The sequence below is a fragment of the Pterocles gutturalis genome, unplaced genomic scaffold (genome assembly GCF_000699245.1).
Source record: "Pterocles gutturalis isolate BGI_N339 unplaced genomic scaffold, ASM69924v1 scaffold42520, whole genome shotgun sequence".
Classification (NCBI taxonomy): Eukaryota; Metazoa; Chordata; class Aves; order Pterocliformes; family Pteroclidae; genus Pterocles; species Pterocles gutturalis.
In genome coordinates this window covers 37,418-50,939 of record NW_010139902.1, presented here as the reverse complement: position 1 = coordinate 50,939, position 13,522 = coordinate 37,418, and the positions used below count along the sequence as shown (strand labels likewise).

The window sequence follows — 13,522 nt, the reverse complement described above, 5'->3', positions numbered from 1 at the left end:
CTTTCCTGACTGAAGCTGCTCAGTATTGGTGGAAATTTCCCTTTTCAGCTCCCCACTCTGAAATAACAAGAAAGAATAGAGTGCAATTTTACTGTTCCGAATAGTTAACTCATTCTTACCTGCATTTCACTGAATTAGCTGTCTCTGGTTGTTACTTTTTCATTGAACCATGCTTCAGCCTCTTTGCGATTTTGCTCAGCAATGACTTCGTACTGTCCCCTCATGTCATTCAAAAGCTTGGTCAGGTCAGTTCCTGGAGCAGCATCCATTTCAACGCTGACTTGGCCAAACGTGCTGCTTTGGATACCCTGAAGCTCCTGGAGAGATTTAAAATAAATAAAAATTTCTGTCAATAAAAGGCAAAATAGTTCTACCAAAAATATATATAAAGAACTATATGTGATGTAAATTCTGTTTCAACAAGAATTCATAGCTTGAATGTGTATTTCTTGCACTCTTTCATTTAGTAAACTCAAAAAAGAACAGAAAGCAAAACAAATAATGAAACCAAGGAACTCCCACTCACATAAATAAAATAATAATTGTATATTTCACAGTTCCTTCTGCCTTGTTATGAATTCATAAAGAAAACAAAAGTACCTCTTCATGATTCTTCTTGAGATAAGCCAGCTCTTCATTCAGGCTTTCGATCTGCATCTCCAGATCAGCTCTTGTCAGGGTCAGCTCGTCCAGAACTCTGCGCAGACCATTGATGTCAGCTTCCACACTCTGGCGAAGAGCCACTTCATTCTCATATCTGTAAAGAAAGTGATTAAACATGATTTTTTAGTCGGTTAATGAGATAAAATGCTAACTACTACGTACTTATATAGCTTTTACTGTGAAATCTTAATACACATATTTATTACACTATTGTTTAATAATTATGTTAAAGTATTCTACAAAGAAAGAGATTTTAAAATACAAAATAATTTTTTCCTTAAAATATTAGTAAGAGTTTTTGTAATATTAAGATATACTTACTTCAGCCTGAAATCATCAGCAGCCAGTCGGGCATTATCGACCTGCAGAATGATTCTTGCGTTGTCGATAGTTGCATTAATGATCTGAAATACAAACAATGTTCAGAGAATTCTTTTATAGCCAAATGGCTTTGCAGGTCAATATAGCTATTTACAAAACTGTAATCCTAAATACGATTATAATATTAAATATAAGTACATTGCTCCACTACCTTGCTTCGAAGATCTTCAATTATAGGATAATATTTACTATAGTCATTCCCCACTCCAGGGACACCAGCGCCAGGGCCGTTTTTCTCATACCACTCGCGGATTTTGCTCTCCAGCTCAGTGTTGGAGTCTTCCAGAGATCGCACTTTGTCCAGATAAGCAGCCAGACGGTCATTGAGGTTCTGCATAGTTTCTTTTTTGGAGCCAGAAAGAAGGCCACTGTCCCCAGGACCTGCAGTACCAAAGCCACCCCCAAACCCAGTGCCTGAGCTGCTGCCAAAGCCACTTCCTAGGCCTCCAGCGAAAGCACTGCCCAAGCCACCTCCATAGCTGCCACCGAAACCACCACCAAAGCCTCCACCAAAGCCTCCACCAAAGCCTCCACCAAAGCCGCTACTTAAGCTGCTCCCAAAGCCTCCACCTGAGCTACTCCCCAAAGCCCCACTGAAGCCAGAGCCTGAACCAAGCATGGAAGCAGCACCGAAACCTCCGCCAGATCCGCCGCCAAACCCAAGTCCACTGCCACCAAAGCCTCCTCCACCGCTGGAGCTGGCCATTCTCAGAGACGCCCCGCCAAGCCCACTGCGGGAAGAGAACTGCCGGGATCCGGCACTTGTGCGCGCAGAAAGGGCCATGGTGCTCGAGGTGCCTGGGCTGCCGAGCGAGGCAGAGAGAGAACAGGTTAACCCTTATATAGGGAAGGTAGAGGGTGTTCCACCCCTCGTCCCCTCCTCCTGGGAAGATCTTTAATTCTTTCTCTCATTTGGAGAGGAAGTCAGTTTGATATGTCCTGACCAGACCAAATGATATGTGCCAATCTAAATTGCCAACGGGAGTGGAAATCTCGTGCCCTGCAGGTGTTTGCTGTATGAGGGGAGATGGGTGGAGTAGCGCTAAGACATCACGATAATGCTTTGTGCGTTAATGAATGTGCAACGGAGCACAGAAATTTCTTTTCGCATTTAAATCCTTCTTAAATACTTTTTTTTGTCGTTACATATTCATTGCTTTCTTGGTTTGGGGCTGTTCTTACAGAAGTATGCTGAAGTCAGTGGAGTGATGATCCCTTTCATATCAGACTCGCCAGTGTGCGTGTCAAAACCTTGTTTCTTTTCATAATACTTTCCTGGCATGCACCTCTGCCAGATCAGTGCTCCCTGTGTGTTTAATAAGTAAGAAAAGTGATCAGCAAAAGTGTGTGAAGAGGCATGTGGGCATTCAGGGATCTGCGGGCTGATCATTAATATGAAAACATAAATATACTTGATTATTCTGAATATAATTTGTAATTGTGTTCTCTGCCCTAAACCCTTCACCACTGAAATATTTCTGTGTAATATGAATAGTCTGTACCAACGGTTTATACTTTGGAGCTGAAAACTAGCCATTGTTACTTCTAAATAGTTTGCTATTATGTCAAAATAAGGAAAAAGATTTCTGGATTTTGTGCTTTTTATAATAGAAATCTAAAGATCAAATACAGCTCTTCTGGTTGCAGGTTTAGGCACAGAAACCCTTCAAAACCAAAATGCTTCTCTTTTGAAGTTATTTTGGTAAAGAGAAAATGGTTTTTTCTTTGTCCTGGATTAATTATATAATTGGATTTTTCAACTGAAATGTATTCATCTTTAACTTATCTGCGTCCAGGAGCATGGGTGCTTTTTTGGGCAGAAATGTATTATGAGCAGCAGATCAAAGGTTTGAGTAAAGCGTTTACGGAGAAATGAATTGATAGCCTCATATCAGTGAGTCATGACTGTGAAAGCAAAGGATTATTGTCTTTGGCAGCTGTTTATGTACAGTAAATAACACCCTGGACAGGTGAGATTTCAAAGGGAAGAGTTTTTTGTGCTGATGTTGTCAAGAGGAAAAGGTAGGCTTCTTGGACAGAAGAGCTGGGTGTGGCATGGGAGACCTGGACTCTATGGGAAAGGGTGCGTGCGGTTATCGGTAGAGAAAGGCATAATAGAGATAGAGTTTATTTCAGAACTGAAAGGCAAAATATATTCTTACTGATCAAATATATTTGCTTGCTATAGTCCCTGGTGATATAAACATTCACAGAGAGTGCGAAATAATAAATAGGCTTCTTCAATTTATTTATTAATTTTAATTTATCATGAAATGCAAATCGACATGTATTTGAAAATAATTTTTTACTGCTGTGAAGCTGCATTACATTTGAGTGGTAGTTCAAGTTGAGAAAAGATGCACTGAATCAATGTTTTAATGCATTTTTAAAAACAAACCTTTATGCTAGTACATAAGAGAAAAAAATAGATTGCTGAACTTTGGATTGCAATTAAAATAACATTTGATTAGGTTTTGATTAGGTGTCCATTGAGATTTCAGAAATAGCAGCCCTCTTCTAAAAACTTTTCATTTATCAAAATGTTGAAGGTGTGAGAAAACTTAAGGCATCAGATGTTGAACTGAACTGTCTGAAGAAATTAAAAAAAATTCTCACAGTGCTTTCAGAAGAGTCCACTACCACCGAGAGCTTGTCAAGCACATGAGAAAATTTTGTCCCATGTCTTCATCTAATGATTTAGATTATTTTAAAAGCTATAGTAAATTCATTTGACTTTCAAATTTTTACTGAACAAGTTTTTAAATATAACTTTAGGACTTTGCTTTAAAAACTAATATTTTGGGTTTTATCTGTCTTGGAAACAATTATACATTTACAACAGGTTGATTTGGTTTTTTTATCAAGGTATTTAGTCACTGTGTAAGTAAACCCACCATCTTGTACTCTGTAACTTGCTGGTTTTTATTAACACTCCCACACACAAACAAAAATAAAAGAAAAAAGAAAAAAGAAAAAAGATTATTTGAGATTTGATAGTTTGGCATTTTTCAACCCTTCTGAGTTTTAGGGAGAATTAGATTGGACTCTTCATAAAGTTTAATTTTTCAGTTCTGGCCTCAGCTCCAAGAAGCTCAGGGGTGTCTCCTCGCTGCTGGCGCCGGTTACAGCTTCTCTTCAATCTCCCTGACCTGGGAGGAGACAACCTTGCCATCAACCACCTCTTCAACAATTGTCTTGATCTTCTTAATTTTGCTTGATTCTGGTAATGAAATTGAACAGAGAATTAGTTAAATACAATGTATATTGACACAATGATGTTACTGTAGTACCAGCAGCAGCTCCAGCAGTGAGAAAAGATAAAGGCATCCTTTCCGTGCAGTTACGGTGAAGTAGACTTTTGGGGTGTACAGGATATGGTTTCTCTTCCTTTAAAAATCCCGTGTGTTACCCATAATACTATAGTGGACATTGTGTTGAATAACTCTCTTAGATTTGCTTTAGTTTAGCACAAACTTGCAGACCTGAACCCTAGGCCCAGTCTTGCCCGGCAGTGGATATTTTGGGTATTGAACGAGATGCTTTACTGAGGAGCCGCATCTCCCTGTGGGGTCAGCGGAGAGCAGCAGATGCTGCTGAACTCCCCAGAGGGTGATTCGGTAATTCTCTGGCAGTTCTCTTGGCCCTTGGGGGAGCCTGTGGTTTTACTTGGGCGTGTGAATTACAGACATAAAACCAGGCTTTGTATAATCCCTGTAAGTTATCTATTCATACAGTCGATTGCTTTCTTAATGTGAGATTCTGCCGGGTGATTATTGCTCTGAAGCTGTTGTTCTATATCAGGCTACTTAGATCCGTAACTTTTCAACAGGCAGCGATCACGAGAGAAGGAAGCTGGTGAGACATACCTTTTTCATGCTCTTCTGCAGATACATCCACCTCAAAATGTCTGTTCAAAATAGAAATTAAAAAATATAAATACATGGCACCGAACATATTGAAAAAGCATCCTCGTACATTTCCTGGATGTTTAAATCAAGACAGGTAATGTCCTTTCACCAAGACATTCAGCCAGGTGTTTACGGGAGTTTTCTCTGTTAACCTTGCAAAGCATGAGCACGGGCCGAGAGAGACAAACTGAACTGACTTCCCCAGCAGCTTCTGAAAGCGGGCATGACCTGCAGCCCGCTCTGATCTGCGGCTGAGAACTGGGTGACACACTGGTGCCTCCCCCACCAGCTGGAACGTGGCAGACTTTACACTTCCACCTTCTGTGAACAGAGACAGGGATTGGCAATGTTTGCTGTCATACGGAACTGAACGACCGAGCAAAGGGCGCGTATTTCCTCACCCGATGTCCTCTCCTTCCAGCAGACGGCGGTACGTGGCAATCTCCATTTCCAGGCGAGTCTTGATATCCAGCAATACACTGTACTCGTTATTCTGACCCTCCATCTCAGCTCGGAGTTGCCTCAGCTGAGCCTCTAAATTGGCAACTGCCTCCTGTATTTGGGCTAGCTGATAACTGTAACGGGCTTCAGTTTCAGCCAGAGTGTCTTCTAAAGCCTTTTTCTACAGCAAATGAGAAGAACAGAGATGTATTATTCAAGAGGATAGATTTTTGTGTGAAAATAACATTTTGATTGAAAAGCCTCTCAGTTTCTATATTTATCCACGTAACTGTCTGCTAAACACAGCCCTTTATTTTGAGGACTCTTCATTATTTACCATGTTAAGCTGGGACTGTAATTCTAGCTCCAGACCCTGAAAGATCTGTCTCCGCTCGGTGATCTCCCTCCTTTGGGCTTGCAGCTGTTCAATGTTGATCGCTACCTCCTGGTTCAGCTGCTCTGTCTGAAACGCAGAATGGAAGGACTGTAAGCTGCAGCTCGGCACGACTGAGGTTCTTGCTGATGGTTAAGTAATTGACCCTACCTGCTTTTCAAATTGTTCTTTGGCTTCTTGACGGTTCTTTTCTGCCATTTCTTCATATTGCCGTCTCATGTTGTCCATAAGACTTGCGAGATCGATACTTGGAGCAGCATCCACCTCCACATTGACTGAGCCGCTGCTCACCTGTTTGCGCAGTCTGTCAACGTCCTGCGGCAAAGGGGATTGTATTAGCAGCAGCTGCAGGGAGCTTCCCGGCCTGAGTATCCATGCCAGAACTGAGGCTCTGCTAGCAGTTAACAGTCATTTTGAATGTAGGATTTCCGTATACGTCTTTACTTGAAAAGGGGAAATAAGCAATGGTTGTCTGACATTCTAACCTTGGTAGGTTCAGTTTGAGCTTAGACTCCTAGGAAACACCCAGTACACATGATCCCACCCTAAGTGCAATATTCTTTAAGATTAACCGTAAAGATTTCATTATTCCTAGTGAGGATGAGTTTATGTGTGCCACTGTAAAAAATCCCTCCCTGACAGCATTTGGCTGCTCTCACCTCCTCGTGGTTCTTCTTCAGAAAAGCTAGTTCTTCAGTCACACTTTCAATCTGTGACTCCAGATCAGACCTCGTCAAAGTCAAGTCATCGCGAACTCGGAGCAGTCCGTTAATGTCACCCTCGACACTTTGCCTGAGCAGGTGTTCGTTCTCATACCTGTAAAATGAGGCTTTTTTGTCATCATGGAAATGCAGCTGGTTGATGTAAATGGTAGAATCAGTAACTGCTACAGCCTTAGTCGTACAATTTTTCTCTTTATTAAACTTTACATTAAAAAATGTTTACTTCTGATAACTAGGTTTCATGAATGAGAGGAGCATGAAAGAATTTCTGAAATGATCGTGGAACTTACTTCAGTCTAAAATCATCGGCAGCCAGCTTGGCATTGTCAATCTGCAGGACAAGCCTTGCATTTTCCAGCTGAGCAGCACCGATCTGAAAAGGAATGGTTGAGAAGGGATGAAGCTCTGCACATAAATGTACACTTGATCCATTTCTGGAAATGAATGCTGCTCGTGGGCTTCATCTCGCCTAACTGTAGCTGTCAGTCAGCTGGTTTAAGCTGAATTCCTTTTGAAGTGCATGGAAGGAATTAGGGTTTTCCAAAAGGCAAGTTAACCTGTCATAACATGGGTATATAAAAGAGTTGGGATGAACTGCTGAATCTGGTGAAAAGTAAGAGGGGAAAGATTTAAGGAAGTTCACTGAAACATAATTTGACAAATCTGTCAGCTGATTACTGTGGGAATGTTTTAGTGTTTATAGTCATAATTTACTATTTCAAGGAGTCATCTATTTTTTCAGAGCATTTGACAGTCTTTTCTAAAAAACACTTTGAAACCCACAGATGCTAAACTATATTTAAATTGTAAATTGCCATCAGTACTTTCACTAATTAATACTACCTAAGGCAAATATAATAGAAATAATTTATTTTCATTCAAAGGTTTTTCATGTATGAGATTACTCACATCTGCAGACATCTATCTAGTATTATAAATGATGTAAAGTCTGTCATTAATTTGTATCTGATCAAAAGAAAGGATTTATTTTTTCCTAGCTGAGACAATTGCAATTTGGAAAAGTACATTTTCTAGAATAGGTTATTATCTCTTTCTCTGATAATTGCAATTCATGTATTTATAGATGGCTATATGACATCTTACCTTATTTTGGAGATCTTCAATTGTTTTAAAATAGGAGCTATAGTCATGCCTTACGTCTCTGGTATTCTTCTCGTACCACTCTTTGATCTGCTTTTCAATCAGGGAGTTTGCTTTTTCTAGAGACCGCACTTTCTCCAGGTACGAAGCCAAGCGGTCATTGAGGTTCTGCATGGTGGATTTTTCATTGCCAGCGAGCAGCACGTCGTTACCAGTAATATTGAGCTGGAAGTTCCCTCCGAAGCCTTGTCCATAGCTGGTGCTGGTGGATATGCGGGTGCTGTGGCCACCCGCTCCCCCGTAGACGCTCGGTGCCTGGGTCTGTTGGATGACGGTTCTCCTGGAGGTTAAGCTGCTGACACTGGGGGCAGTGGATTGGAAGCGGGTGCTCGTACTCCACTGGGAGCTTCGGGTAGAGAATGCCATTTGTGTTCTTTGTCTTCTACAATGAAACAGGTAAAACTGTACCGCTGGAGAGCAGCTGAAGCGGAGAGCAATGTGTGCTCTGTAAACCTTTATACCGTGTTTCAAAGAGGAAGGACAATAGTTACAAACCCCACCTCTGTTGACACACAGTGTCTCTGGTGTCAGCACAAAGAGCACCCAGCAGATTGCCCCCACGCTGCGTACAGGGTAAAGGGGTTCATCTGCTCAGCTCTTTGAGAAAAGCTCCCCAGGTAGTTTGGCTTGCTTTGTTATTATTTTGAATAAAAGGTAAAACACAAATGAACTGTTGAATCATTTATACCAGTGTACCTGCAGCCACATTCTCTCTAGTCCTTTTGAACAAACACGGAGATCCTTTCCCTGTGCAGTGTCTGAAGTTAATGAGGGTTGACTATACGTGACAAGAGACTTTAAATATTTATATTTGCAATCAAGGATATACTTCTGTTGAGTAAGCAGTAGCTTGGGCCTCAGGACAGTCTGGAACAGTGTAGAAATGATTAGAAGGCACCTGTAACTACCATGCTAATTCAGTTTATAGGCAGCACAGAACAATTTCATTCTGTAATTGGGAAGTGAGGCTGTTGAAGTTAGCTTGCATTGAATATGAGTATTGGACCTGAATTCACTCACTGCTTCTGACCGTACTGAGGTTCCTCAGCTGGCGACCGTGTATACTTTGATACCGAAAAAGCAGAGAGCGAGTGGAAAGCAAGGGAAGAAGCTGATTGCTGGGGGGTTCTTAGTGCTGCGGGAACGCAGGGAGCAGGTGTGCGTTGGGACAGGACGTAGGTGTCGTTCCTCGGGGCACTGCACTGACAGCACGTTAGCGTGTTACTAATGTGCAGCTAGTCAGGTGGGACAATTAACACACAGTGCTTGGATCCGTGCAAACAGCTGCTGTGCATACTGATCTGCAGCCCTGGGGCAAGGAAATTGGGGAGACACTAGGCTTTGGAGGCGTTAAACTACATGTTGGAAGCATCTTCAGGTTTCTGAGAACAGCTCCCTGGGGATATTAGGGCATCAGCACTGCTATTTTTTTTTAAGTTACTGTGCTACAGATTAATCTAAATGGTATTGGATCAAGGCAAGGAGTGAAGCTGTGATATTGAGCTATTTGGAAAGTACGCATCTTCCAAACCAAAGTGACCCATATTCAGGGTGGAGCATTTTTGCAGGAGGATGCTGTGAATTGTGTTTGGACCTTGAACTTCTTTGGGTGTAACTGGTAATGAAAAAATTTATGACAGTTGAAAGCAAAGTACACTAGCCATATCATTTGGACTGTCACTATAGAAACTCAAGGTGGGTCATCTCTTGCTCATGAAAAATATTCAGACTGAGTGAGAATCAATAGTGGTAGTAGGGCAGAGCTTCCGCCTTCAAAGATGTAAGAGGAACACAGCAAGAGACCCTGCCACAGTGCATCTCTTGGCTATTGAAGAGTTGCATCATAGTCTATTGAAGAGTAAACATCCTGTGTTGTCTTCTTAGTATTTAATAAAATTAGTTTCCATGTTACCTTGATGGTATTTTTTCTAAACGTCAGTTGATGGTTCCATTTTTTCTTTGATTGAGCAAGTGACCAAGGCTATTTGTTAGCTTTCGTGTTTGCCTATAAATGCAACAAACTGTCGCTGAAGGTGTAGATTGGCTTTTGTGGGTCAAATCTTTGCATTCACAACGATCCCACCTTCCTGTGGAGAAGCAGCTGCATAGTTTAACTATCAAAAGCTCATTAAGTGTTGTTAAGGTAGTGTCAGGTGTTTGAAATTTAGAGAAGTCAGATACTATGTAGAAATGTAAGAATAGTATAAGAATATATTTCAGATTGATAGAGAAATGAGATTCACCGATACATGAAATTTTCTAAACTTTAGCTTCACCTTATACAGTGATCTGAATTAAAGTGGACATTGGAATTAGGTCAGACATTTGCCTTGTGTTCGGGCTCTGCTACTTTCGGTCAAGCTGAACTTTCAATGGTTATTTTTCTTCCAGAATCCTCTTGGCTATTAAGCAAAAGTATTCAAGATGTATGCAACTGGAAGCACAGAGCAGCAGCATCATGTAGACCTAGCGTGAAAAGATATTGGGCTGAATTTTCTAAGCATTCTTTTTCTTTTCTCTACAAATTGTTTATTGACAATTTATCTGATCTTATCATTTTATAAGTGCTTCTGTTCCAGACAGTAAGCTGGAATATTTGCAAGAATATTTACTAAGATCATGATAGGTATTGTTCGTAGCAGAGGTGGGGTTTGCTTTTTGGTTCAGTGCAGTTTTTTTCGTGGACTATATATTGAATCTGGAAATGGCAAGAGTGAAAACCAAAGACTGTGTCTATTCCAGTAAAGGAAACAAGGGCAATGCCCACAGAGTGGCTGAAGGGCAGGTGGCTCGTCACAGCTCCCATCGGCAAAGCTGGAGAGCTGTCAGCTGGGAGTGGCCATCAGCCTCTTGAACTATGCCCAGGTTTTATCTGCCTCATTTCTAATTTCATTTTTGTTTTATTGGTTGTAACAGTAAGTTACCTAAACAGACGCTGAACAACCTAAAATGTATTATCTGATACCTGCAGTTTGGATCACCATTAGAGAAGCGCTGCTAGCACCTTGCTGATGCTTCAGTTCAGCAGCGCAGTTCCCAACTCCGGGCTCGGTGTGGATACTCTCCGGAGGACAGTCTGTGGATTTGCGTGTGTCACTTCCTTCAGTGACGCGCTCGGGTGGAATGGTTTGCGTGTACCCACAGTAAAACAGCCCTAGCAACACTAACAGATTGTTTGATTTCACGAAGAAGTGTCGCCTGTGCGACAGACGTTTAAGGTGTACATTAGAGAGCCATGAAGATAAGTGAGGCAGGGTTATGATAACATGTGCGTGCCATTTAGTATTACTCACCTTCACTAACCAGTCATGGGTAACCAGGCTGAGAGTTCAAGGAAAAAAGACACACCCAGCTTTGGTTTTGTATTTATGCTGCCTTTGGGTGGAACGTAGGCTTTTCTGTTGGCTGACTTAAAGATTTAAATACAGAAAAGTCTTAATTGAAATCCAGTTATTAGTCCTTTTGACCATGTTGCTGGTCTCCGTTCAGATTTTGTGTTGTAAGAATTTGAATCTGAAAGATCTCTTACCATACAGTCCTGGAAGGACTTCCACTGTGCAAAGTGCTTTGAAGGAAGAGGAATTCCTTGTTCAATATTCCAGCCGTATTCCAGTGTTCAATATTCCTGTGTCCAAGAAATTCCCCTCCTTCTCAACCCACTTGCGAGCAGAAGTTTATCTGTGTCGTTCAACTGATTTACAGTCAAGGGAGCAGTTGTCAGATGAGCTTTCAGGGTAAAATCAGAGTAACTTGTTAATGTAGATTTGAGCCAATAGCAGAATTTAAATAAGCATTTTTCTGAATGAGTGAAGAAAGTACTTCGGGCAATTCTCTACCATGAAAACAAGCTATCTTTGCGCCATTTGTTAATGCAAGTGCTGCACCCTTCAAGACTGCTCTCGCCAAAGAGCAAAGAGAGCTGTGTTCTGTTTTGGTGAATGTGATCAGGCGAGAGAAAGGTCCAGGCGATGTCACTAACTCAGCTGGATTCACGTAAGCCCCGAACATGTGCAGCACAAGATCTTCCCCACATATATACTTGGTTCTTATTCCTTTCTCCTTTTTATCTTTTGTCCAGTGAAGATATCTTAATGATCAAAACACTGCACCTCATTCCTTTCTGCTTTGGGCTGTTGACCAGAGAGGTGAATGTAGGTATGATACTGAAGAAGCGTTCCAGCTCTTGGAGCCGTGCATACGGCAATGTGCTGGTTACATCCTTCCCCAGCCACAGGGTGAGAATGAGAGTCAGGAGCTGCCTTTCCTGTCTTAGCTGCTCTCCTCCAACAGAATCACATTTCAGTGCCAGCAATAACAGCTCCAGGCCATACAAATGAACCTTCTCTTTTTTTCTCCCCTAAAAGGATCATTAGCGTCTGCTCTAACATCATCAAGACTACCAGGCAGATTTTTTTCCCATGTAAAAATTATGTGCAAATGAGGTGGCAGTGGACTGAAAAAACCAGTAAGCTGGAGAATTTTTCAGCTTACTGGTCTTCTCTGTTCCATAATGCTGCAATAGTTCAGTACCCATGAGAAAATATTCCGTATTTATACGATGCGGTAAGCAAATACCGTTCTCGTGGTGCTGTGCAAATACATACCCAGATGGATAGTACCCCAGGAACGATCCCCACAAACACACTGCGCTGCACATGTTCACGTTGCTGTACTTTTTTTTTTTTCCCTTAGCTTCTAAAGGAAATAACCCTTGTGCTTCCAGGGACCTGACTTGTATCGTGCTTGGAACCCCCAAACCAGGAGAAAAACGTAATTTTTTCCCGAGGCTGTAGTTCCACTCGCGGCTGCCCGGAGCTGGAGCTGCCCGGAGCTGGGGCTGCCCGGAGCTGGGGCTGCCCGGAGCGGTCCCCGCGGCGGTGCCGGGTCCCAGCCCTGTGCATGTCCCTGTCTGTCACTAGAGGCCACCACACGCCTTGTTACCGGCGTTCCTGGGCGAGCCTACCTGTTCTGCCGCCAGCGGGAGAACCCTTGCTGGGACCGGCCGCGGCTAGCGACATTCACATTACATAACGAAATTTCACCTTTCCTGCTCCTGTATCCAGAAGACAAATTTTTTGCATAACTCCTGTGGCTAAATGTTGAAAGTAATCTGCTCAGCCACAGCTGTAATTACGAGAGTTTAGCGTTGTGTGTGGCAGTGAGTTTGTAAGCAATAGCAACACGTATTATCTGTCTTTCTAAATCTTGAAAGCTGCAGTTTTGAGGACAGGAATGTGCATTATCCCTTCAAGTTATGCCCCTTTCTTTGTGAGTGATGCTTGAGTATCTTAATTTTTAGATAGCAACAGTCTAGACATTAAAGAAAGGGTTTCTTTGGTTTTGTTTTTATTTTTTTTTCTTCCAGTGGAAGATGTCCATTCACAAGATGTCTTGGTAACTGCCTTGAGACTGTTCTGTGGTGAGATTAACTGAGAAACAGAGCCTGGGCACTGGCATGGCTTCCAGAAATTCATAACTTATTTCACTAATAAGGAATGAAAAGTGGGGTTTTTTCCTGCACTGGTAACTTACAATTCTCTGTCCACTTGCAGTGACATTATGTGTTTCCTTCTTTGAAACTGTTCTGGCAAGAGTTGCTTCCAGTACATTTGGTTTATGCATTTTATGCTTTAATTTCTTGCATGCTTGATTCAGGGGTGTAGATCTGAGCCAAAGCTGGTACTTTTTCTCTAAAATCAGCAGAGTATTAACTAATATTCTAAAGGAGTCCTGTGTAGTTTCTCAGCTACTGCAGCTTGTTTCTCTCTCCTCCTTTTCCCTGCCTGCTCCAGATAGCGACTCCTCTAACTGAATTGCATTCTTCTCTAATTCAATTATATTCCTCTTATTCC

General features: G+C 41.9%; 1 protein-coding gene across 1 annotated transcript in view; it reads right to left on the bottom strand.

The window, feature by feature from the left end:
* Positions 1-13,522, bottom strand: part of LOC104469104 — a 29,578-nt gene that overhangs the window by 1,157 nt on the left and 14,899 nt on the right. The window contains 16 exon segments of the mRNA XM_010083472.1: positions 1-57; positions 156-317; positions 601-757; positions 985-1,067; positions 1,196-1,488; positions 1,537-1,847; positions 4,171-4,264; positions 5,271-5,574; positions 5,731-5,856; positions 5,938-6,102; positions 6,447-6,603; positions 6,800-6,882; positions 7,614-8,052; positions 9,189-9,285; positions 10,636-10,868; positions 12,634-12,723. Coding sequence (XP_010081774.1) covers positions 1-57; positions 156-317; positions 601-757; positions 985-1,067; positions 1,196-1,488; positions 1,537-1,847; positions 4,171-4,264; positions 5,271-5,574; positions 5,731-5,856; positions 5,938-6,102; positions 6,447-6,603; positions 6,800-6,882; positions 7,614-8,052; positions 9,189-9,285; positions 10,636-10,868; positions 12,634-12,723 — 2,851 coding nt within the window.